This window comes from Canis lupus, chromosome X (assembly GCF_003254725.2).
Source record: "Canis lupus dingo isolate Sandy chromosome X, ASM325472v2, whole genome shotgun sequence".
Lineage (NCBI taxonomy): Eukaryota > Metazoa > Chordata > Mammalia > Carnivora > Canidae > Canis > Canis lupus.
In genome coordinates, this window is record NC_064281.1 from 92,307,144 (window position 1) to 92,334,547 (window position 27,404).

Below are 27,404 nucleotides of genomic sequence, written 5' to 3' on the forward strand. Positions count from 1 at the left end.
CACATGGAGGCTCTGCCTCCCATTGGAGGAAATGGCTGTTGCCAGGGCAGCGCCTGTAAACATTCTGTCTGGGGCCCTGGTGAGAGGGAAGCAGCTGGGAGTCTCCTTCTGGGGCTTCCTCGGCCAGGACTGTTCCAAACAAGGATCCGGTCACTCAGGTACCGGGTACTGTGAGGGTGGGAGGGCCCCACAAAAGGCCTTGCACTGCTTCTCCCCAGTTGTCACCCACACCCCCAGGCTTGACCGCACCCCTGACCCTCCCCAGCGGTGCCTTACTTCTGGCCTCTCGTTAGGAAGAAGGGGAGGAAGAGAACTCGGCCAGGCCAGGTGGAGGGGCGCTTAAGAATGATTTGTGCCCACAGACATGGGAGGGCACAACCTGAGCTGCTTCCCCAGCCCAGCTCCTCTTCCCTCCCCTCCTGCTGGAATACAGGGCTCCCCAGGGAAGGTTTTAGGAGGTCCTTCCTTGGATGAAATCCCCGCCTCATTTGCCTGGTTTTGGAGGTCACAGATTTGGCTTCTACCCAATTCATCAAGGGGCAATTTGCTGAAACCCAAGTCACTAAATGACCAAGTTGCCAAGTGGGCCATTCATTTTTTAAAGGATCAAGGTACTGTATGGTTAACTCACCCAAGCCTACTAAATTTACCGATTTAGCAAAAAGCTCCGTTTTTGTCTTTACAGACTTTGTAGCCAATCGCTGTTGGTCAAATTGGCATAGCCCTTAGGCTGGGGAGTCAGTTCTTTAGGATTAAGGGCCTTGGGATTCCCTCATTGGCCACGCTTCAGGCTCTCCTCACTCTCTGGGATGGGTGGCCTGGGAAGGTTCCATCCTCCCCCAGTAGATTGCTTGTCCACTCCCCACCCCCTGAAGCAGCAACAGGGAACTGAGGCAGATGCAAATCAAGCTTAAAATGCTAATATGCACACCCAGATGAATGCAAGTCAGCATGACCGAATGCTTCAAAGGCTGTTCAATCTGTTCCTGGCCACAGGAACTGGGCTGCCTTCCACAGCTCCCACCACAACCCGGAACCAACAATGAGTGAGAGAACAAAAGCTGACTCTTCTGGAAGGAGGCTCACAGAAAGCCAGGGAGCATATTCTGGACTTCAGATGGAAAAGTGAGAACAGGGCCCCACAACCCTTTGTGAATCCTGGAGGGAGGAGAGCGGGGTAGTTGAGTGCAGGGGCCAGGGAGCCAGACGGTCTGGGCATGAACTTGGTAACAAGAGACTCTCTGTGACTCAGGGTCCCAGCAGGAAACCTGGCATACTAAGGTAGGGGTAGGTAAAGAAGTGTTAAGTGGAGGGGGTATTTACGAAGATGTGGGCAGACAGGAGGGAAATAGGGGTAAGGGCAGCTCCCCCGTGCTACAACAGAGGGGCCACAGAGCTGGGCAGAGACGATAACTGTCCTTACCAGGCAGAGAAGAGAGATACCTGCCCTGGGACATGTGGGGCCTATGCCACACAGCCAGCCACAGGGGACCCTGCAGTATATCACTTGCCCTCATTCTCCTCCCTCAGCCTGGTCTCCCCATTGTGTGGAACCTCTTGGAAGCCAGAGGGCATGGGAGAGCCCACTGATGCAGTCCAATCAGGTCAGCCTTCCAGGGCAGAAAGCAGGGGAGACAAGGAGGAGGGGATCTGAAAGGGCAAACGGAAGGTGCCCAGTGCACCATCTCATGCGCCGAGGGGGAGTTCAATGAAACGAAGCACATTAAACACCTCAAACTTGGGAGTTGCTATTTATAGAAGAATAACGAGCTCCCTTTGGAGAGAGATACTCACTTTAAAAATTTTTGTTTTTAAAGATTTTGTTTATTTATTTGAGAGAAAGCACGAGCCAGGGGGAGGGAAGGGAGACGGAGAAGCAGGCTCCCCGCTGAGCAGGGAGCCTAATGCGGTGCTGGATCCCAGGACCTTGGCATTATGACCTGAGCTGAAGACAGTCGCTTAACTGACTGAGCCACCCAGGCGCCCTGAGAGTCCCACTTTTATACAGCACCCCTCATGTAAGGATTGTCTGCAGGGATGCATAACTGTGCTACAAGTGATTTCTCATAAGTGAAGAGACTTAAGTAATAGCCAGGAAAGAAAGAGGATCCAAGACTCGAGGAAAAAGATGGAAGACGTGCAGAGTCCTAGCGGTGTGATGTGTTTCACAATCTCAATAGATGTTAAAAATATTTGGAGGGATCCCTGGGTGGCGCAGCAGTTTGGCGCCTGCCTTTGGCCCAGGGCGCGATCCTGGAGACCCGGGATCGAATCCCACATCGGGCTCCCAGTGCATGGAGCCTGCTTCTCCCTCTGCCTGTGTCTCTGCCTCTCTCTCTCTCTCTGTGACTATCATAAAAAAATAAAAAAAAATTAAAAAAAATATTTGGAAAAGTTTAGCGATCATTTATGATAAACCTCCTACTAAAACAGGAGCAAACAAATAATTTTCTGAGGTGATAAATCTCTCGCCATAAACCAGCATCGAACTTTATGATGTAACAGCAGAAAGCATGCCCACTGAAGTCAGACAGAAAAGGATGCACGTTATCTTCGCTTTCACTGAACATTTTTTGGGAAGTGTTAATCAAAGAGAATACTTACGGAGGTATATGTTTTGGGAAAAAAAGATGGTAAAAAATGATAGTTTCTGGCAGATGAAATAATTTATACATCTGGAGATTCCAAGAGAAAAAACTGAAGGGACAGAGGGAGAGGGAGAGAATCTCAGACTCCCGGCTGAGCAGGGAGCACAATGCAGGGCTCCATTCCACGACCCTGAGATTAGGTCCCGAGCCAAAATCAAGAGGACGATGATTAACCGACTGAGCCACCCAGATGCCCTGGAGCACATGGCTCTTTAAAGTGAATTAAAATTGGAGCAACTGGGTGGCTCAGTTAAACGTCAGCTTCTTGATTTTGGCTCAGGTCCTGATCTCAGGACTGTGGGATCAGCTCCATGTCACTGGCTCTGCACTTAGCAGAGAGTCTGCTTTTCTTCTCTCTCTCTCCCTCTCCTCCCGTCCCTCCCCCTGCTCCTGTGCGGGTTCTCTCTCTCTCTCTCTCTCTCTCTCTCTAAAATAAATAAAATCTTAAAAAAAAGAGTCATATGCCCTCAGTCACCTAAGCAGGGATTGAGGTTCTATTAAAGACTCAACTAGAGGGGCACCTGTGGCTTGGTCGGTTAAGCATCTGCCTTGGACTCAGGTCATGATCATGGGGTTCTGAGATGGAGCCCCCATGTAGGGCTCCCTGCTCAGCAGGGAGTCTGCTTCTCCCTCTTTCTCTCTTCCTCAGCCTCTTCTCTGGCTTGTGCACACTCACTCTCTCTCTCAAATAAATAAAATCTTTAAAAAAAAGCTCAAATAGAGATCTATATTGTTAGAACTCCAAAGAAGTTAGGATTCATTCTACTACAGCTTGATTAAACTGTTCATGGTTATAAGAATCCGAAAATCCTTGGTTTTCAGGAATAGATCTTTGAAGCTAGGCACAAAGGATAAACCTTAAGGCTTCACGCCTATCCCCACCCCTCAGCCCTTGTTGCCCCCTAGAAGCAACAACCATTTCCTATGTCTTGTTATCCTTCAAGGGGTGCTTTGCACTTAAATGAGTGTGTACCCACACACATGCACACATGCGCAAGAGATAACTTCTCGAGTTTCTTCTTCCAGGCAAAAGAAAATGGATGAGACTAAACATGTCAAAATCCAGGACATGGATGTGGAAAAAAGTCCTATAAGCCAGGAGACAGAAGATAATGCCAATGTGAACGAACTAGCTCTAGAGTTAGCTAAGAACGTTGTCACTACTGCTGTTAAGACCGTGGAAGGTAGTAACCCTGCTTGGTGGCCTGGAGGACTGTCTCGTTATACAATGCCACACTACCAGGCGACTAACATATTCTCAACTTTTTTTTGCAGATGCTGAAAACCCCATCAAAAACATCAACTGGATCACACACGGTGAATTCACGGCAGAAAGGGGCCGTAAACAAATTGAGGAGTTCGTTCTGGTAAGTTAGTTGACCACTCCAGATTGGCATACAAGGGTGAGGAGCAACGAAAATGATTATTTGATGAAAAGTTTAAAATCCAGAAACCCGAGATGATTTCAAAGGTGACTAAATAAGTAAACATTGTCCCCATCTGGGTTCCAAAATCAACACGGTATAGTTTGAAGGCCAAAGGCACAATCATATTTCCCTGTTTGTATCATCCTAACCTTACATCTCCCTCAGAAAATCCGATATTCCCAGTTAAGCAAGTTTCCCATGCTGGTACTCTAACTGGGGGCCTCGTGGCCTAAGGAGAGAGCTGCTCTTCCTTTTTTTTTTAAATTTTTATTTATTTATGATAGTCACAGAGAGAGAGAGGCAGAGACACAGGCAGAGGGAGAAGCAGGCTCCATGCTCCGGGAGCCCGATGTGGGACTCGATCCCGGGTCTCCAGGATCACACCCTGGGCCAAAGGCAGGCGCCAAACCGCTGCGCCACCCAGGGATCCCGAAAGCTGCTCTTCCAAAACAAGACTTCTCTATCACTAACTTTCGAAGTCATATTCACAGAGGGGATGCTGATGGATCCTTTTGATTTAGTTTTGGACACAAAGACCGCACACTATGATGAATGTGCCTGTGAATTCCTTTTTCTTCTCAGCCTGTGCCTGGCTCTGACCCATTTGTGTGGCTTATCCTGGCAGCTTTAGAGAGAAGGCCCTGGGTTGCTTTGCATAACTGGTGGGGTGGATTAAAAAATGGCTTGAAATCCCTATTCACTGTATTTCCTCAGGAGAGAAAAAAGTTGAAACAGGTAGAGGCAAACTCCTTACCCCTAGGAGAAGTTCCTGCTGTCTCAGTTTCTCTGGCCAGCCCATCAAAGCCGAGGCCCCAAGGGCAGTTCCCAAGGCCCTAGGAAGGCTCTGTCAGGTGGAAATGAGGTGGTTCCACACCTTCTTATACCCCAGCAGACACATTTCAATTACAAGGGGTATCTAGAGCATAATGAAGATGCATGGTGCAAAGTATTTACTTACTCTTGGACCTTCTTGCTCTGGAGAATGGCTCCCTTTGGAGTTGGGCAAAAGCTTCTGCCTACTGCACCCAGAGTTTGTGAATCAGACTGGAATGGGACATAGAACAAGCAGAAAAAGTTCCCCCTACAATGCCACCAGTTATTCTGAGTAAAAGGCAAAAGTGAGTCCTAACAATGGCCTACAGAGCTTGAAGTGATCTGAGTCCCCTCCTCCCTCCCAACTTATTCCTCAGAGTCATCGCCTACTACCTTCTCCCCTTTCACCTTCCTCACTGCAGCCACATCTGTCTCCTTCCTGTTCTACTGCCAGGCATGCTCCCCCCTCAGGGCCTTTGCACTTGCAGTGCTCTCTGCCTGGAACCCTCTCCCCTGTGATCTGTTCTCATGGTTCATGCTTTACCTCTCTTGAGATCTTTGTTAAGATGTCGCCTGTTCACTCACTCTGAGAATGACCTGAAGACTAATAGAAGAGCTCTTCCACAGCTAAAGATATAAAGAAAAGGCCACATTAAGAAGCGTAGCAGGGGGGATCCCTGGGTGGCGCAGCGGTTTGGCGCCTGCCTTTGGCCCAGGGCGCGATCCTGGAGACCCGGGATCGAATCCCACGTCGGGCTCCCGGTGCATGGAGCCTGCTTCTCCCTCTGCCTCTCTCTCTCTCTCTCTCTCTCTCTCTCTCTCTCTGTGACTATCATAAATAAATAAAAATTTAAAAAAAAAAAGAAGCGTAGCAGGGACAGAGACAAAACTGGGAACTAAATCCCTGCACGGCAACTCACAAATGGGAGGGATATTGCAGGTGTGCAGGTCCTCCCTGAGGAGTGGGGGGTTCAAGCCTCACATCTGGGCTCTATCCACCCTGGAGATCTGCACCAGGAAGATGAGCCCCTATAACATCTGGCCTTGAAAATCAGCAGGGCTTAATCCCAAGAGCTTTGAAAATCAGCAGAGCTGCTTAATTCTGGGAGAGCTAGAGTATTGTAGGAAACCAAGACTCTGCTCTTAAAGGGCCCACACACTATCACTCTCTCTGAGACCAAGCAAAGAGGCAGTGGTTTGAAAGGTGCCTGGGCTATTATGTGAAGGAGATTTGTCGGCTAATTTTTGAGTTATGTGCCAGAGGGGCAGGGATCTGTAGGAACTTTCTGTGGGAACAAAAGTACTGGTGGGTACCAGTTCTGACATTCTCCATCTACCTTGCTACCACTACTGACTCCACCCTGGCACTGCCTGCAGACCTACCCTGGTAGGTGCCCCTCTAAAGCAGCTCCTGCCCTGCCCACACCTGGTGCGTTGCCTTGGCCAAAACCAGTGTCCCTCCAAAGCAACCTATACCCTGAAGAGGTGGGGGCCCAGGCCTACCTACCAGCATGTCCACAAAAATCACTACCAGGCATTGCAGCCAGCTGGGCCAAGAACCAGCCTCACTCACCAGTGCCCCCACAGCAGTCACAGCTGAGTCACAAGACAGGGCATGTAGCCTACAGATGGAACACCCCTGGAGCGGGGCCTGGTTCTGGTGACAAGGGGTGATTATACTACTGGGCCCCACAGAACACCTTCTATATAAGGCCACTCACTACTTTCAAGACCAGGAGACAGCTGATGTACCTAATATACAGAAACAAACACAAAGAGTCAGACAAAATGAGGAGAGGAGAGGAACAAGAACAAGACAAAACTACAGAGAAAGAACTAAAAACAGAGATAAGCAATTTATCTGATGAGTTCAAAGTAACAGTCATAAAAGTGCTCACAAAGTACAAGAGTTGGGAGAAGAATGGATGAACTCAATGAAAACTTGAACAAAGAGATAGAAACTATTTTTATTTTTATTTTATTTTTTTGAGAGAGAGCTCAAGCAGAAAGGGCCAGAGGGAGAGAGAATCCCAAGCAGGCTCCTCACCCAGTGTGGAGCCCGACATAGGGCTCAATGTCACATTCCTGAGATCATGACCTGAGCCCAAATCAAGAGTTGGACACTTAGACTGAGCCACCCAGGCACCTAAGAGAAAGGAATTCTTAAGAAATGAGAGTAGGATAAGGTAACACTGGAACAACATCAGGCACACCAACATCTGCATTTTAGGGGTCCCAGAAATAAAAGAGAGAGAGAAAGGAACAGAAAACCTATTTGAAGATATCATAGCTAAAAGCTTCTCTAACCTGGGGAAAGAGACATCTGGGTCCAGGGAGCACAGAGAGCCCCAAAGAAGAGGAACCCAACGGGGTCCACAGCAAGACACTAAAACACATAATAATTAAAATGGCAAAAAAGATGAAGAGAGAATCTTAAAAGCAGCAAGAGACTATAAATAGTTACATATAGGAGAACCCCCATAAGGCGATCAACTGATTTTTCAGCAGAGAGTTGCAGGCCAAAAGGGAGTAGCATGATACATTCAAAGTACTGAAAAGAAAAACCTACAACCAATAATACTCTACTCAGCAAGGTTACCATTCAGAATTGAAGGAGAGATAAAGAGTTCTTAAACAAAAGCTAAAGGAGTTCACCACTCCACTAAACCAGTGTTACAAAAAATGTTAAAGGGACTTGTTTAAGGAGAAAAGGCTATAATTAGAAGACAAGTATGAAAGAATAAATTTCACTGGCAGAAGCAAACATATAGTGGAAGTAGCAGCTTAATCAATTATAAAGCTAGTATGAAGGTTAAAGACAAAAGCAGTAAAATCAATTATAGCTATGATAATTTGTTAAGGGATACCCAAAATAGAAAGATGTAAAATATTATTTTGACTATATATAAAACAGGAGGAAAGGAGTAAAAATGTAGCACTTTTTAAAATGTGTTCAAAATTAGACCATTAAGTTAAAATACGCTACTATATATATATATAGTGTCTTATATATGAACTTCATGGTAACCACAATCCAAAAACCTATAACAGACACACAAAAGACACAGGAATCCAAACATAACATTAAAGAAAGTAATCAACTCATAAAGGAAGAGAGCAAGAGAAGAAAGAAAAAGAGAAGAACTATAAAAACAATTAAAATATGGGATGCCTGGGTGGCTCAGAGGTTGGCATCTGCCTTTGGCTCAGGGAGTGATTCCGGGATCCGGGATTGAGTCCTGCATCGGGCTCCCTGCAAGGAGCCTGCTTCTCCCTCTGCCTGTGTCTCTACCTCTCTCTCTGTGTCTCTTGTGAATTAATAAATAAATCTTAAAAAAACAATTAAAATAATCTTAAGTACATGCCTACCAGTAATTACTTTAAATATAAATAGGCTACATGCTCCAATCATAAGACACAGGGTGATTGAACACATGTAAACCCAAAACCCATCTATATGCTGCCTACAAGAGGCTCGCTTCAGATCTCAAGACACATACAGACTGAAAATGAAGGGATGGGAAAAGATATTCCAAGAAAAAGGAAAACTGGAGTAGCAATACTTATACCAGACAAAATAGACTTTAAAACGAAACTTGTAGGGCAGCCTGGTAGCTCAGCAGTTTAATGCCGCCTTCAGCCCAGGGTGTGATCCTGGAGACCGGGGATCAAGTCCCACGTCGAGCTTCCTGCATGGAGCCTGCTTCTCCCTCTGCCTGTGTCTCTGCCTCTCTCTCTCTCTGTGTCTCTCATGAATAAATAAATAAAATCTTAAAGAAAAATAAAACAAAACTTGTAGCAAAAGACAAAGGGCATTACATAATGATAAAGGGGTCAATCCGACAAGAAAATATACTTGTAAATATCTATGTACCCAACACAGGAGCACCTAAATATATAAAGAAAATATTGACAAATGTAAAGGGAGAAATTTTTTTTAAGATTTTACTTATTTATTCATGAGAGACACAGAGAAAGAGGTAGAGACATAGGCAGAGGGAATAGCAGATTTCCTGCGGGGAGCCCGATATAGGACTCAATCCTAGGACCCCGGGATCACGACTTGAGCTGAAGACAGACACTTAAACCACTGAGCCAACCAAGTGTTCCTAAAGGGAGAAATTGATAGTAGTATAGTAATAATAGGGGACTTGAACACCCCACTTAATCAGTAGATCATCCAGACGGAAAACCAATAAGGAAAGTGACTTTGAATGACACATTAGACAAGATGGGCTTAATGTATATACAAAACATTCCATCCAAAAACAACAGAATACACATCCTTTTCAAGTACACATGGAACATTCTTCAGGATAGATCACATGTTAGGCCAGAAAACAAGGCTCAATAAATTTAAGAAGACTGAAATCATATCAGGCATTTGTTATTACCACAGTGGTATGAAAATAGAAAATTACAAGAAGAAAACTGGAAAAAAACTACAAACACCTGGAGGCTAAATGTGATACTAAACAATCAATGGTTAAACGAAGAAGTCAGAGAGGAAATAAAAAAATACCTTGAGACAAATGAAAATGAAAACACAATACAAAATTGATGTGATGCAGCAAAAGAAGTTCTAAGAGGGAATTTTTTAAAAAAGATTTATTTATTTATTTTAGGGGAGACAGGCAGAGGGAGAAGGAGAGAGAAACTTAAGCAGACTCTACGCTGAGGGAAGTTTGTAGCAGTATAGGCCCACATCAAGAAATAAGAACATCTCAAATAAACAATTTAATCTTACACATAAAGGAACTAGAAAAAGAACAAAGCCCAAAATTAGTAGAGGAAAGGAAATAAAAAGTATCTTAGAAAGATAAAGGAAATAGAAACTTAAAAAGACAACATTAAAAAAGATCAATGAAACTAAGAGCTGGTTCTTTGCAAAGGTAAAATTGAAAAACCTTTAGCAAGACTCATCGAGAAAAAAGAGCACTTGAAGGAAGAAAATCAGGAATGAAAGAAGTTATAACTGACACCGAAAAAATACAAATGATTAGAAGAGACTAGTCTGAAAAATTATTTGTTGCAAACAAATTAAACAACCTAGAAGAAATGGATAAACTCCTAGAAACAATCTTTGAAGACTGGAATCAAGAAGAAATGGAAAATCTGAACAGACAAATTACTAATAATGAAATTGAATCAGTACTGAAAAAAACTCCCAACAAAAATGTCTGGGACCAGATGGCTTCACAAGTGAATTTCACCAAACATTCATTTTTTTAAACAATTTTATTTGAGAGAGAGAGAGAGAGAGAGAGAGAGAGAGTGAGTGAGGGGGGAGGCAGAGGAAGAGGCAGGAGCAAACTCTCTGCTGAGCAGGGAGCCTGATGCAGGGCTCCATCCCAAGGCCCCAGGACCATGACCTGAGCCGTAGGCAGATGCTTAACCAACTGAGCCATCCAGGGTCCCCTCACCAAACATTTAAAAAGGAGTTGATACTTATCCTTCTCAAACTATTCCAAAAAATTAAAGAGGAAGGAATGCTTCCAAATAACTCAGTGGGACCAGCATTACCCTGATACCAAAACCAAACAGACACTACACGAAAAGAAAATTCCAGGTCAATATTCCTGATGAACATAGACACAAACATCCTTAATAATATATTAACAAACTGAATTCAACAATATGTAAAAAGGATCATATACCATGATCAAGTGGGATTTATTCCAGGGGTGCAAGGATGTTTCAATATACACAAATTAATCAGTGTGATACTATGTTAACAAATTAACAAAATAAAGGATAAAAATCATATGATCATCTCAATAAATACAGAAAAAGCACTTGACACAACTCAACATCCAAATATGATAAAATCTCTCAACAAAGTGAGAGGAAACATACCTCAACATAAGAGAGGCCAGATATGATGAACTCAGAGCTAATAGCATCCTGAAAAAAAAAAAGCTGAAAGCTTTCCTTCTAAGATCAGGAACAAGACTAGAATGCCCACTCTAGCCAATTTTATTCAACATATAGTACAAGGCCTAGCTGCAGCAATGAGACAAGAGAAAGAAATAAAAGGCATCCAAATTAGTAAAGAAGTAGTAAAACCATCACTATTTACAGATGTCATGATACTATATGTAGAAAACCCTGAAGACTCCACCAAAAACTATTAGAACTAATAAATGAATTCAATGAAGTTGCAGCATACAAAATTAATATACAGAAACCTATTGCATGTCTACATGCTAGTTTCTATCAGAAAGAGAAATTGAAAAAACAATTCCATATACAATTGCATCAAAAAGAATAAAATACCTAGGAATAAATTCAACCAAGGAATTGAAAGACATGTACTCTGAAAACTGTAAGACAGCGATGAAAGAAATTGAAGATGACAAATAAATGGAAAGATATACCATGCTTCTGGAATGGAATAATTTTTTAAAAGACTTTATTTATTCATGAGAGACACACACAGAGAGAGGCAGAGACACAGGCAGAGGGAGAAGCAGGCTCCATGCAGGGAGACCAATGCGAGCTGAAGGCTGAGCCACCGAAGCCAAAGGCAGGCGCCCAACTGCTGAGCCACCCAGGCATCCCTAACCAAAGCAATCTTTAAAAAAAAGAAGAGCAAATTAGAAGTATTATGCTCCCAGATTTCAAACTATACTACAAAGCTATAGTCATCAAAACAGTGTGGTACGGGTACAAAACAAACACATACCTCAAAGGAACAGAACAGAGAGTCCAGAAATAAAAGCATACTTATACAGTCAATTAATCTGTGCCAAAGGAGGCAAGAGTGTACAACGGGGAAAAGAAAGTCTCTTCAATAAAAGGTGTTAAGAAAGCTGGACAGTACACGCATAATAATGAAAATTATCAAAATACCAACAGCAGGGTACCTGGGTGGCTCAGTCAGTTGAGTGTCCGACTCTTGGTTTCGGCTCAGGTCATGATCTCAGGGTCCTGAGATCAAGCCCTGAGTCAGGCTCTGCACTTAGCGTAAAGTCTGTTTGACATCCTCTCCCTCTGCCCCTCCCCACTGCCTACACGCTATCACACACATTCTCTCATATAAAATCTAAAAAAAAAAAAAAAAAGAATGAAAACAGACCACTTTGTAACACCATACACAAAAATAAACTCAAAGTGAATTAAAGACCTAAAGACCTAAAACCATAAAACTCCTAAAAGCAAGCACAGGAAGTAACACTTGGAAATCAGCCTTAGCAATATTTTTCTTGGTCCATCTCCTCAGGTAAGGAAAACAAAAATAAAAATAAACAACTGCAACCACATCAAACTAAAAATCCTTTGCATAGCAAAGGAAACCATCAATAAAATGAAAAGGCAACCTACTGAATATGAGAAGATATTTTGCAATAATATGTTTACAAAGGGTTAATATTCTAAACTCCTACAACTCAACATCAAAAAAAAATTTTTTTTTAAATGGACAGATGGGATGCCTGAGTGGCTCAGCGGTTGAGCGTCTGCCTTTTGCTCGTGGCATGATCCCGGAGTCTGGGGATTGAGTCCCACGTCGGGCTTCCTGCAGGGAGCCTGCTTCTCCCTCTGCCTGTCTCTGCCTTTATCTCTGTGTCTCTCATGAATAAATAAATAAAATCCTTTAAAAAAAATGGGCAGATGGCCTGAATAGAAATTTTTTTCCAAAGAGAGACATACAGATGGCCAAGAGACACAGGAAAAGATGCTTAACATCATTAATCATTAGGGAAATGCAAATCACAACTACAATGAGATATCACCACACACCAGTCAGAATGGCTAGTATCAAAAAGACAAGAAATAACAAGTCTTGGTGAGGATGTGGAGAAAAGGGAAGCCTTGTATATATGGACTATAATATCATTCAGCCATAAAAAAAGAATGAGGTCTTGCCATTTGTGATGACATGGATGAACCTAGAGAGCATTATGCTGAGTGAAGTTAAAGAAAGACAAATACCATATGATTTCACTTACACATGGAATCTAAAAAACAAAACAAATGAACTAAGATTTCAAAACAGAAACAGACTCAAGTACAGAAAACAAACTGGTCATTTCCAGAGAGGAGGAGTTATGATTTGGGGGAAACAAGGGAAGGGGATTAAGAGGTACAAGCTTCCAGTTAGGAAATGAACTAGTCATGGGATGCCCAGCTGGCTCAGTTGGTGGGGTGTGTGTGACTCTTGATCTCGGGGTTGTGAGTTCAAGCCCCACATTGGGAGATATTATTTAAAATCTTCAAAAATAAAATAAAATAGTCACAGGGATGAAAAGTACCGCAGGGAAAATATAATCATATTGTAATAATTTTGTATGGTGACAGATCTATTGTGATCTTTTCACAATGCACATAAATATTGAATCACTATGCTGTATACCTGAAACTAATATGATACTGTATATCAACTATAGCTCAATTTATTTATATTTTTTAAGATTTTATTTATTTATTCATGAGAGACGCAGAGAGAGAGAGAGAGAGAGAGAGAGGCAGAGACACAGGCAGAAGGAGAAGCAGGCTCCATGCAGGGAGCCTGATGGGGGACTCAACCCCGTGACTCCAGGACCAGGCCCTGAGCCAAAGATAGACCCCCAGCACCCAACTGCTGAGCCACCCAGGGGTCCCAGTTTGTTTTATTTTGTTTTTAAAATATTTTATTTATTTATTCATGAGAGACACACACAGAGAGAATGGCAGAGACATAGAGAGAGAAGCAGGCTCCATGCAGGGAGTCCGATGGGGGACTCGATCCTGGGACTCCGGGATCACATCCTGGGCCGAAGGCAGACACTCAATCACTGAGCTGCCCAGGCGACCCAACCATAGCTCAATTTAAAAAAGATTCCAAAAAAATAAAGAAATAAAAAAAAATCAAAAAGATTCCACGTGCTCACTGAGGCCTTTCCTGGCCACCTCATGTAAAATTGCAAACCTTTCTCCTATGATTTACATTTTCCCTTAGCATTCAGCTCTACCTAAGATACTAGATTTTACTTATTTACCTTTTGCCTTTCTTCTACCTACAGATCATATGGCTCATGAGGGCAGACGCTTTTATCCAATTCTCTGTCCCCAGCCCCTAGAAAGGTCAGGTACACAGAGATGCTCTATAAATTTGTGTTGAATACACAGACAGATTTATTCTCTCCATACCGTTATTTGTTCACAGATGAAGAGCTTACCTATTTTGTAGGACTGTTAGGAGGATAAGATGATTAGAAAGTAGAAGGTAACTGAAAAGTTAAAAGCTCTAATATAGCTACTGACACAAAATCACCTTGTTCCCAGCCCTGCTAATGCAGTGAGCCCGAGAAGTAAAGTCTACCATCTAAGTGTCACACATTTCTGGGCAGCCCGGGTGGCTCAGCGTTTTAGCGCTGCCTTTGGCCCAGGGCCTGATCTTGGAGACCTGGGATCGAGTCCCACATTGGGCTCCCTGCAAGGAGCCTGCCTCTCCCTCTGCCTGTGTCTCTGCCTCTCTCTCCCTGTGTCTCTCATGAATAAATAAATACAATCTTTTAAAAAAATGTCAGACATTTCTGATGGAGAGCTTTCTCAAGCTTATGGCAGACTTCCCAGGGTGCACCATACACCAGGGGATGGCACATTAGTACTGCTAAGCACTTCATATATGATCTCATCTAATTCCCACAACAAACCTGCATGTAGGTACATTAGTGTACCCATTTTACAGATAAGAAACCCTGAGGTTCAGAGAGGTTGGACAGTTTGTCCTAAGTCTGCCTTTTTTTAAAAAGAGTTTACTTATTTATTTATCTTAGAAAGAGAGAGAGCATGCATGAGCAGAGGAAGGGGCACAAGGAGAGGGAGAGTCAGAGAATCTCAAGCAGACTGAGCACGGAGCATGGAACCCATTGTGGGCTCCATCCCATGACCCTGAGATCATGACCTGAGCCGAGATGATTCAGACACTTAACCGACTGAGCCACCTAGGTGCCCCTGATTAAGTCTTTCTGATTAAGCAGCAAAATAAAGCATTGATCACAAGTCTGATATACTTTGGCCTCCATGGGAGGAAGAGTTCTCTTTGGCGACAAAAATCATGGAGTTTTACTATCAGTGAAAAATGCAAATTTAAGATTTTAAGGTATTATAATGTGAATAAGAATGATTAAACCTGGTGTCCAAAGGTGTGTGTGTTTGCGGGAGGGAATAGGTACACTTATACATTGCCAATGGGCACAATTAGTTTATTCTAAGGGACACAATCTGGCAATAGGAATACACAAATAAGTTCTTTATAAGAGAAAATTTGGAAAATCCCCAATGCCTAACACACAGTTAAAATTATTTTTATAATAAAATAAGACTATACAAAAATAACCCCAGTGAGCAAAAGGACACAAAGTAAAAAACAAAAGCTCCCCTGCCACTCCCATAATAGCCAGTTCTGCTCCTTCAAGGGTCACTTACCATTGATAACAGTTTTGTGCATATACTTCCAGGTGCCTGTTGATTTTGAGTGTCCAATAATATGTAATTGGCTAAGCCATCCATGGTAGAGTAGCTCAATGAGATATTGTTTCCTGGAAGCGACTATATGAAGCAATGTTATGTAAAAATTACAAAATACAAGAATAACACACACTCCCTGGAGCTACATAAGAGTCAGCTGCCTGAACAATGATAAAAATGGGGAAATTGGCCTGATGGAAATAGCTGAATTTAATGTGTCTAAGGCTGCCTTAACTCACCAAAGGAAAACAAAACACTTGGGATACCAAATTGAGAGGAAGAAAATCTTAGAATTGAGACATCTGGTGGGGTGGAGAGAGCACTGAGCTGGCTGCTTGGGAGCCCTGGGTCCCAGTCCCAGTTCCAGCTGTTGCACAGGACTGTCCCTTCCCATTTCTAGGCCCCAATACTCTCATCTGCAAAGTGAAGGGCTTCCCTGAGTGGTCTCTAGGGACCCTTATGATGGTACAAAGTCTTTGATTGTGTGACAGACTAAATATTAGGGCTGAAGAAACCTATTAATTTCAAAAGGTTGGAAAGAAAAGACGTGTTCCAATGGGCTGCAAAGGGTTAGCAGGCTCCTTCATTAAAAGCAACGACAATTTGAATAAAACACAATCCTGATCCCAAGGAAGCTAGAGTCTGGTGCTCCTGTCTGGCTGGCTGAATCAATGAATTGGGTCTAAGTTTGAAATAAAGGAAGCTGAGGCAGAAGCCCAACCTACTTTTTTTTTTTTTTTTTTTTAGAGGGCCTGAAGTCTTTTAGCCATGCCCCTCCTACTGTTCCTTCTCCACCACTGAAATCACTAGACTGTCCCACTTCCTTCCTTCTGTGGACCTTCATCTTCATTCAGGATTTTTTTTTTTAATGTGAAAGCTTCCTGTGCCCCAGTCGCCAACCCAAGGGGATTCAGTTGAATCAAACTTGTTGAATACCTACAGCTTCCAAACGTTGTGCTGAGAATAGGGGCTGCATTGCCACTTCTGTGGGGCCCTAGGCACTAGTAAGATTTGTGCTTTGGAGAGAAAAACTTCTCCAAGGGGATAAATAGGGATCTGAGGGGCCTGGATGATCCTAGTGCCTGATTCATTCCTTTTTTTTTTTTAAGATTTTATTTATTTATTCATGAGAGACATGGAGACAGAGAGAGAGAGGCAGAGACACAGGCAGAGGGAGAAGCAAGCTCCATGCAGGGAGCCCGATGTGGGACTCGATCCCGGCTCTCCAGGATCACACCCCCGGCTGAAGGCGGCACTAAACCGCTAAGCCACAGGGGCTGCCCTCATTCCTTTTCTAAACTTATTTTATTAGACCACCGATGGCTGCATTGAAATGAGTCTGATTGTCAAAACCAGCTTGTGAAAATCAGCCTTATTGCTTTCCAGTCATAAGGCCTCCCAAGAGGAGTGTGTAGAACACATGTTCTAATCACTTCCAATTACTCTCCAATTAACCAAACTTGCGTCCCAAGTAAGGGTCTGGAGGCAGGTCAGTGTGTATACATATGTGGTGTGTTTGTGTACCTACACATCTGAGTGTGTGCCTCTGTGTTCCAAAGCCCGATCTCCAGTGATGTTGCATTATTCACTCACTTCAGGTCACTCCGCCTTTTCTCTCCTTCACTTGTGGAGATAATTGGGAGTTGACTCTAGTTTGAATCCCAATTTAAAATGTTAGAAATGGATGCCAGGAGCAGGGCTGTAAGCCCTACTGTTGTGTGTTGCCTTTACCTAAAGGACTTGAATAGAAGTTTGCCTTTCGTTCTGTGTGCTCTTTCCTTTTTCTGTGAAACAGACTTGGGAGTATCAAGACTGCTGGGTGCACTGCACAGAGTTTATAGAGAGAGAAGACTTGGTTCACAGCTACCACTACATCTACTGTGTACACTGGAGCAACCCAACTGCTAACATACCTATTGCACAAGTCTCTGCCTCTGCCTACTTCACCATCAAGATCACCAAAAACAAACCTCCAGTAAGTTCTTCCTTTTCTCCCCCGTTCGCTTAGATGAGACTTCAGTGAGAATGGAGACATCTCTTGTCAAGGTCACTGATGATCCCTTCTTTGTTAAACTAAGTCCTATTTCTGTCCTCATCTTGCTTGGCCAATCTGCAGCACTTGCCATAGCTGCTCACTCCCCGATTCATGAGACATTCCATTTGGCTGCCATAACAACATACTATCCAGGGTTTCCTCCTGCCTCACTGACCATTCCTTCTCAGGTTCTACTGGCCTTAAACCTGTCCTCTACACTTATTTCCTTGGTGATCTTATAGTCTCCTGGCTTTAAATGCCACCTCTGGCTTATGCTTCCCAAACTTGTATTTCCAGGCCAGACCTCTGCCACTTGGGTGTTTAATAACCATCTCACTTCTTGTATCTAAAACTGAGCTTCCAATTTTTCCTTCTCAACCTGACCTGCCTGCAGACACCTCATCTCAGTTCATGGCCCAAATCCTTGGTATCATCCTTGACTCTCATACCCCTCATCTAACACGTTAGGAGATCTTCTTGGCCGTATCTTCAAAAATAGGTCCTGAATCCAACAATTTCTTACCGCTCCACTTCTACCACCTTGGTACAAGACACCATCATGTCTTACCGAGATTATTTTTTCAATAGCCTTCTAACTGGTCTCTCTGCTTCTACCCTCACCTTTACCATATATGATTTCAATACAGCAGCTGCCAGCCGGAGTGAGCCTTATAAAACGAATTTATGTCACTCTTCTGTTTAAAACGTTCCAACATGTTTCTCAAACTTCAAAGTGCATACAAATTATTTTTTTTGCATGCAAATTAGAGATTTTGTTGAAAGGAAGATTCTGATTCAGCAGGTCTGGGGTGAGGCCTGAATTCTGCATTGCTAAGATGCTCCCAGGCAGTGCTGATGCTGCAGGCCCACCCACAGAGCACACTTGGAGTAGTGAGGGCCCACCAGGCCTTGTGTGACCTGGTCCCTTATTATTTCTGCTTACCTCTTCCTCCTCCCTCCCTCCTTCTCCTCCAGCTGCTGTGATCTTGCGACTCATTAATAATCCAGGTAGAGTCCTGCCTCAGGGCCTCTGTATTTGCTGTTCCCTCTGACTGGAACACCCTACCCTACATATGTGCACATCCTGCTCTCACCTCCTACACCACTTTCTCTCTCTTCCCCCATGCTTTTGCCTTTTCTCCCTAACACTTTATTACCTTCTGATAGTCTGTGTAATTTATTGTCTTGTTATTGTCTGCTTCCCCTACTGGAACGTAAGCTTCACAAAGGCAGGAATTTTTGTCTTGCTGTAAAATGACACCTGGCAAATAATAGGCACTCAATGAATACTTGAAGGAATGACTGTGTGTAGCCACCGGGTAGACAATGAATATAAAATATGTTGATAGCTGGTGTGAAAGGAGTCAAAATAACATCCATGAATCCAGGGCTAGGATCATCAGAGGAGTAGGGCTGGTTCCAGGCATAATGCATGGATTACAGCAGACGTAAACAAGCTTTTCCCCTCCTTGCCGTCCGTCCTTTCACAGAAGTTATCTGAGGTGTTGTCTGACTCCAGAGCTTTATACAGGACTACACAGTGAGCCAACTGTCTTGTATTTATCCTAGCCCACTACAAATTTATCTATTTGAACCTGAAATAATGTAAAAAGGCAAAGGATGTGGAGCTCTCACTTCTGGTCATACATCTACATCTTGCCATTGGCTGTCTTGCTAACTGGCAAGGTTGGAGATTGGAAAGTAAGGCTGCTAGAGGTAAGCAAGACCATGACCAGAGACTGTACTTTGCGGGCTTAGAAGGGCTCTTGCTCAGAATTCCAAATATAATTTTGGAAGGGAGAATGGGTGGGGACCACTGAGACAATATTACAACCTACACTTCTATGCTGCTTTAAAAATGTTTTCAAACTTTGTTTATCTGTATGATTTCATTCTTATGCTACTCCTAAGAGGTAAATGCTGTCAACTGAGTAAAGTGGAACAGGTAAAGAAGGTAAATGACTATCCATGAGGAGCACAAGCCTTTCCTGACTTGTTCCCAATTTTGCAGAGATTCTTCAGGTATCTGTTGTCAAAAAGATCTCTTGAGGAATGGAGATTTGAAGTGACAAAGAACTACCACCTACATTCATCCCCAATAAGGATGATGAATTTCAGAAACTTAAGAGTATACATATGAACAAGTGTAGGGATGGAAAGAATTATGAGTTGGTATGATTGGTACAAACTAACAGTTATCATTTTCTCTCTTAGGATATGCCCATTGAGGTCTCTTATATTTTTGAGGGCCTTTCATTAGTTCACAGGTAATGGAGACTTTTCTTTTTTGTCATCTCTACCCCCAACGTGGGGCTAGAACTCATGACCCAGAGATCAGGAGTCCCCTGCTCTACTAACTGAGCCAACTAAGTGCCCCTGGAGACTCATTTTAAATGGGTAGTGGGCAAAGTTCATCACATCCTGGGAACCCAGCAGGCTCATAGCCACTGATAACTCATGTAATGGTCACTTTTTTCCTTTGGCCCACTCACCCCGTTAGGATGGGCTGAAAGTAAGATTCTGCCATTGTTCTAGAAAAAATTTTTTTAATGTCTCATTTTTCAGTAAGTAGAAACTTGAGGATTAATTGCTAAAGGAGGGTGGGGGCAAAGTGGGTCGTGTCTATTGTTTCTATCGGGAAACTTCACAGTCACATGGAATTAAGTCCTATATAGTAATCTTTATTTGTATAGCAGCTCTTTTAAAGAATCTTTACATATAAACTCATTAATCCTTTCACTGATTGGGCCTATGGAATAGAGACAATCTGCACTTCCCACCCCCAAAAGACTTCTTGCTCACTAGAAATGTAACAGAATAAACAGGGAATCCCTGGCTCAATGTTTTGTTTTATGTTAAAAAGTTTAGGCATGTTTGTTTTTCTTCCTCTGCAGACCAGGACAGACTCGCTTTCGAGAAAAATGGCTGAGGGACACTATTGAGGCCAAAAATATTTTAATGGAGTCAATTCCCTTCTAATTCAATTGTGTCTAAGTCTTACAGAATGTTTTAGGATTGGATTTCTAATCAAAATGTATTAAAAATACAATACTGCACATCAAACCACAGAATATTTATTGGATAATAAATTTGTGGCAAACAATCCAGCTGTATTTTTTTTTTTGCATTCATTTTCCATTTGGCAACTTCCATCACATTAGCAGAGTAACCAGTAAGTTATTTTCCATTTCTAAATGTTTTTTCCCACCACTGTCTACATCACTTAGAGTCTTACAGGTACAGAAGCCAAGTTTAGAGATTTGCTAAAATTCATCCATCAGACCAAACTGAGAGTGATACTTGGCTGCCTGTTCCCCCATTTGAGCCTAATTTTCTAGTCCAGACACACCTCTTTCGGGCATAACTGAGGAAAAGAAAACTGGCAACAGTTCTACAGCTCATAATATAACCAGTCTAAGGATTTCCCTGCTCAGAGACCCTTTCACTTACTGTGAGTTAAGCTTCACTGTTAAATAATATATGCTGATACTCTGAAACTGGGCGTGCTGCCTACCACAACACAGCATCACAACCTGACGGCAGCAGGCTGGCTTGAAGACAGGAGGCAATAAAACAGGGAAGGTCTGGTTGCCACCCTTACTTCTTTCTGGTCTTCCTCCCATCCTCACACCAGATCATTGCTTGTTCCTATCATCCCTGTGGGGCTGTCTTACCTGACTGCAAAGGTTTAAAACACCAAAGACAGGATTACATTAGGAGTGATTACTTACATGTATGTCAGAATACATATTTATGCAGACAAGCACTGGAAGGGAACACAGAATACTAAAGACAATTGATGTGGGAAGACTGGGTAATTTTTCTTTCTTTTTTTTTTTTAATTTATGATAGTCACACACACAGAGAGAGAGAGAGGCAGAGACACAGGCAGAGGGAGAAGCAGGCTCCATGCACCGGGAGCCCGACGTGGGATTCGATCCCGGGTCTCCAGGAATGGTGCCCTGGGCCAAAGGCAGGCGCCAAACCACTGCGCCACCCAGGGATCCCTAATTTTTCCTTCTTCTGTTACATTTGTGCAATAAACATAAAAGGAGGGGCAATCTTATCAGAACAACAGGCAAGGAGGTGGGAAACTAGATAAGTCTTCCTGAAGAAAAAAAAATACATTTCAAATATAATAGTCCTCCTATTGGACTTATGGCTCAGATGATTAAACACAATTTGCAGCAGTACCTCTCATGAGCTCAAAATAAAAAACTTTTAGCCCTTTTATTCTTCCCTCCTCTTTTCCAAAGAACATGCTACTGAAGCTGCTCTTTGGCCGATCTTTCCTGAACAAACCTTGATGAAAGAAATGACAAAGTTCTAAAATACGTTAATGTTTCCTTTCATTTACTCGACAAGCATTTGTTGAGTATCTACTCTGTGGAGGAGACAGGAGAATCCAATAAAAACCCACAAGAATCCTTTATCACCGAGTTTACACTGCTTTGCCTACTGAAAATAAGAGTGCAAACTCATTCAGTTTCCAGGAACCAGTACAAAAAATAGTGTTCTTAGAGAACAAAATTCTTAAATAGGGATTGTAAATTTAGGTTTTATCACACAGGGAAGTAGACGGATTACAACTCATAAATTTGGAACCTGGCTTCCCTTTACCTTTTGGAAATGAGATTTATCAGGTTAGGCAGCAACGATGATAAACAGGAATCACTTCAGATTCAGGGGTCATAAATGTTGCTACATGCCAAATGATTTAGTACCTTAGCTGTGGGTTAAAGGTAGACACTTTCCTAGAACATACGTTAAATAGTAAAACTTTTTATCTATACTTTGAAATATGATTGCTTTATTTTAAAATGTTGGGGAAAAAAACACTTTAAACTATTACAAGTAAAGAGGGCATTTTATAATCACAGAGTTAGAACTTCTCCATCCCCCAGGTCACTTAGATTTATTCTAGACACATAATAACACAGCTCAAAATAACTTTTAACAAAAACAGCCAAAACTTCCACTGTCCCCTTTCCCTTCCCTCTTGTGACCTAACAACTCAAACTGAACAAAATAATGGAAGAAAAAAGATCATGAGAACTGCTAGTCCCAGAATTTTCCATTTCTCACAAAATTAAAAGTCAATAGTAGCCATAAAAAAGTGATAAAGTGAGGGGTTCTATACAAAGTTGAACTGAAGGACAGATGTAAAAAATAAACTGAAACGTTTAACAATATTTAAAATGAAATATGCTTATTACATAAAGGACAGACTTAAAATATGTTTAATATAATTCTAGTTTCATCCTTTATAAAATGACTAAATTAAAACCAATGCTTCAATATATTTTGCCCTATTAAACTCCTAACCATAGTTGACTCCCACTCATTTCCAGTATTCAAATAATCATCTAGGCATAGCTTAGATGGAAATAATGTACTTACATTGGCACAACAGTGCACTTCCAAATATTTTATATTTGAAGAACCATTTCTAAGTAACCTTTTAAGAATTTAAAACACTAACGTTCACATTTTCAACTCAGTAAGTCCGTGGGTTAGTTTGTTTTTTGGCTTCTTTGTTGGATTTGGGGTAGAGGTAGGGACAAAAACCAAAATACTTCCAGGGCAGACTATATGTTACACAAGTTAATATTCAAATTCCAGATTTGCTTTTTCAGCAATGCCTCCATCTTGTTAACAAAAGTGGCCTCCTGTATGTTTCTATCAAGTCCATTTATAACACATTCAACACAGAGGAATGATAATTTCCCACAAGTTCAGTTGGGGTGGGGGTGGGGGACGGGCATCATGTAGAGCTAATAGTAGCACTGTCCCATGGTATGAGAGTTAAGTTTCTTATCTTACTGACACTTTCTCTCAATGCCACCTCCCCAAGTACAATAAGATTTCATTCATAATTTGGATTTTTAAACCAGAAAGTTATTATGATCAATCCAAAAATAACCCAAAGAACTTGCTAAAATTATATCAATAAGCAGCTTTTTATTGAAGGACTGAAAGAATTAAATAGAAGGCACAGTAGCACTGTAAAGCTTTTTCAGGTCATAATCTTTTTGTATGTATATATAGAACCCAGACTTTTTTTGTTGTTAAAAATGTCTGCTTAACAATCAGAAAATCCTTATTTGTCATCTTTCCCTTTAGTTTTTCTGTATACCATCTCTCGAAAACTGGCCAGAATCTTGTTTTCTCTCTTTCGCCTCTCTTCTTGGTTAAAGGACGCCAGGGCTCTCTTCTCATCAGCACTATAGATCTGGTTCTCTTTCCGCAGTCGCACGGCCTCCATTCGGCGATGCCTGGAGATAATTTTATTTTTGGCTTAATTTCTCAGTAATTATTCTCATAGTACTTCCTCACTAATCCTTAATACAGAATGGTCTATTTAAAAAACTGACAAATAGAAATTGTTTTGGTAATGGGTTAGATTTTCAAAAGATCATTAATTTTATCTGTCAATGTGTCCTTTGATTCATTTCCGGTATTCAAATAATGATCTGATGTTCTGTCAACATCATGAATGTTATTAATTTCAGATACTAAGGGCATAAGTCTAGTTCTGTTGTTTCTACTAAAACAACCAGAAACTAGCAAATTATTAAACTTTCTATGTGATATGCAGAATGTGCCTTCAGGGAAGTGACAGTAGGACAGAAGAAAGGTTTAAGTTGTCATCAATTGGGTAAAACTTCCTCATGGTTCTAATTTATCAAACAACCAAAAGGTCTAATACTACAATAGAATTTTTTGATGAGTTTTGTGAGTGGATTTAACTTTCCAATAGCAGCTCAAGGAGATTTATCATAAGGGCAAACAAATCAGGGGCAGAGGGAAATTATTACATCATCTTCAAAAGGTCTGCTAACTTAGAGGGAAAACTTTATGCAACTCATGTATATGTAATCCAATCCTACACAATCAGTTTGAGATAAGGCTTGACCTATATCTAGAAAAAATAGAGAAAACTGAGTAAGGAAAAGAGGGGAGAATCATTTAAGATTAGTGTGAAGGTGGAGTAGCAGCAGGATGCAAAGACAAGGAGATGACAATGTAAAGTTGCTCAGGGTACAGTGAATAGTTTTATTTGGAACCCAAAGTGCTATGTGAACAATGTTGTAAAACATCTATGTACCTGTCTCCTAATACATGGGAAAGATTTTTTTCTTGAGTATCTAGAAATGGAGCTGCTGCTTCATAAAGTATACAAATGCTCAACCTTCCAAGATGATGTCAGATTATTTTCCAAAGTGGTTGTACCAGTTTATATCACCATTAGCAATATTTAAGAGATCCTATAGATCTACATCTTCTCCAATGCTTGGTATTGTTAGAGCTTAGAACTTTTTATTATTATTTTAAATATTTTATTTATTTGACAGAGAGAGAGCGAGTGAGCATAAGCAAGGGGAGAGGCAGAAGGAGAGGGAGAAGCAGGCTCCCCACTGAGCAGGGAGCCTGATGCAGGGCTCGATCCCAGGACCCTGGGATCATGACCTGAGCCGAAGGCAGATGCTCAGCAGAGTCACCCAGGTGCCCCTGGGTGAACTTTGAACTTTTGTCTATCAAATAGATGTAAAATGGTATTTCGGCATGTTCTTGATTTTCATTTCCAATGATAATGAACATCTTTTTTATGTATGTATAGGCCATATATTTTTCTACTCCTAACAAATGATTATGTCATTTTCCCATTATTAGTTTGGGTTATTTGTACATATTCTTTAAATATTCTTAACACTATCAGTTTTAAGATCTTATCTCAGCTTAAAACTTGCCTTTTTATCTATTTTAAGATGTCTTTTGATGAACAAAAGTTGTTTCTTTTAACTTAGGCAAACGTATCACTATTTTATGATTTTTTTGAATCTCCCTTAAGAAACACTTTGCTACATTTTTTTGAATCTCCCTTAAGAAACACTTTGCTACCCCAAGATCTATTAGAGATCTACTTTTATTTTATACTAAGAGTGTTCAAGTTGTTTTTGACATTTAAGCCCTTATTCTAGCTGCACTGTTTTTTTTTTATAAAGATTTTATTTATTTATTCATGAGAGACACACACAGAGAGAGAGGCAGAGACACAGGCAGAGGGAGAAGCAGGCTCCATACAGGGAGCCCGACATGGGACTCGATCCTGGGTCTCCAGGATCAGGCCCTGGGCTGAAGGCAGCGCTAAACCACTGAGCCACCCGGGCTGCCCTGTTTTTTTTTTTTTTTTCTTAATTAAAAAAAATTTTTTTAAGTAGGCTCCACACTCAGTGTGGGGCTTGAACTCACAACCCTGAGATCTAGATCATGCTCTACTGACTAAGTCAGGCACCCCTACTTGCACTGATTTTTAAATATGGTGATGCAGGATTCTATTCATCTTTTTCCATATGGATAACCATTTTTCTCCTGTTCCATTTACTGAATAGTTCCTTCTTTCCCCAGTGATCTGACATGCAATCTGTTTCATAGAACTAAGTTCACATATGGATGGCTCCGCCCCATGGCTCCATATTTTATCCCGCTGAACAATTCATTTGTTCTCCCATACTTTCTAAAGTTCTGTAAGCTTCATAATAAGTCCTTGTATCTGGTAGGGCAAATCTCATCTTCCTGTTCTTCAAAAGTGACTGGGCCATTCTTGGCCCTCTAGTCTAACATAAATTTTAGAACCAACTTATTAAATCTCACATAAAACTCTGCTATGATTTTGACTGGAACTACACTGAATATGCAGATCAATCTGGGGAGAAGTGATAACTTTATATACTGGCTTCCTATCTAGGAACATGGTATCTCTCCATTTAAGTCTTCTTTAATGTCTCTTTTTAAGGATTTATTTATTTATTGGGGAGGGCAGAAGGAGAGGAAAAAAAACTCAAGCAGATTCCCCGCTGAGTGCAGAGCCCAATGTGACTCAATCTCATGAATTGAGATCATGACCTGAGTTGAAACCAAGAGTCAGACACTTAACCAATTGAGGCACTCAGGCACTCCTTTATTTATTTATTTTTAAAAATATTTTATTTATTCATTCATGGGAGACACACAGAGAGAGGCAGAGACACAGGCAGAGGGAGAAGCAGGCTCCATGCAAGGAGCCTGATGTGGGACTCGATCCCGGGACCTGAGCCAAAGGCAGACGCTCAACCGCTGAGCCACCCAGGCATCCCTCCAGGCACCCCTTTAATATCTCTTAAGAATGTTTTACAGTTTTTCCTACAGAGGTCTTGGACATTTCTTATTAAGATTTATTCCTAAGTCCTCCACATTCTCTGATACTATCATAAATGTTTTCTTTTTATTTAATTATATTTTATAATTGTTTCCTGGTGTATAGAAATGCAATGGATTTTTATGTATTAACCTTATACTCAACCATTTATTAAGCCCTTCTATTATTCAGAATCATCTGAAGATTCTTTAGGATTTTCTAAGGAAAAAAAATCACATCATCCACAGAAAATGATTTATATCCTCCCTTTCAATGCTTATGACTCTCATTTCTTTTTGTCTTACTGTAGCTGGTCCTCAGAATTCCAAGATTCTGGAGGTGCTTCAGGGGTTCTCCAAATATCTGCCTCCAACTTTATTTTAGTATTTACCTGCTTTTAAAAGTTTATAACATTTTAAAAAATCTAAAACTCAGTCTGATCTTGGTACTGATGCCCTATTAATTCACTCTCCTCATTCTTCCTGGTACTTTGCTTTTTCTTCCACAATTTTATATTTACTTTCCCATGCTGTTATAATCCTTTTCTGCTCTTCATTCGCAGAGTCCACAGATAATTAGAACCTACATTCTCTGACTCTACAGAAAACTAGAGGCAAATTCAGAAAACAGGATACACTGTCTCATGAAAATGATTTCCTACTACCAGAATGCCATATTCCTCATGGGGCAGTGATAAATAACTGAATTAACTATATCCTCCAGAAGACAAACTACCTGTACCAAAATACAAACTAGGAAAGGACACTGGAAAGATTGATCTTTGAAGTTGGAGAGATAGCTGATTTTGAGGATGAGTTGCACACTTACCTGGAATTTTAGACAACTATGTT

At 41.6% G+C, this 27,404-nt stretch overlaps 2 protein-coding genes across 3 annotated transcripts in view; one reads left to right on the forward strand and one right to left on the reverse strand.

The window, feature by feature from the left end:
• Nucleotides 1-27,401, forward strand: AKAP14 (A-kinase anchoring protein 14). Of its 2 annotated transcripts, XM_025431331.3 has the most exons (7): nt 1-158; nt 997-1,125; nt 3,675-3,832; nt 3,924-4,015; nt 17,136-17,315; nt 19,590-19,642; nt 20,270-22,529. In XM_025431331.3, exons 1-7 carry the CDS (start codon nt 4-6, stop codon nt 20,352-20,354), a joined length of 852 nt encoding a protein of 283 aa, XP_025287116.1. In that variant the 5' UTR covers nt 1-3; the 3' UTR covers nt 20,355-22,529. The 2 variants fall into 2 exon arrangements, with proteins under 2 accessions (XP_025287116.1, XP_048963856.1); XM_049107899.1 differs by lacking the exons at nt 19,590-19,642; nt 20,270-22,529 and adding an exon at nt 27,116-27,401.
• LOC112649194 (NFKB activating protein) overlaps nt 20,434-27,404 on the reverse strand; it is a 35,293-nt gene continuing 28,322 nt past the window's right edge. The window contains exon 9 of the mRNA XM_025431330.3: nt 20,434-23,650. Coding sequence (XP_025287115.1) covers nt 23,476-23,650 — 175 coding nt within the window. The 3' untranslated portion in view covers nt 20,434-23,475. The remainder of the gene's footprint in view (nt 23,651-27,404) is intronic.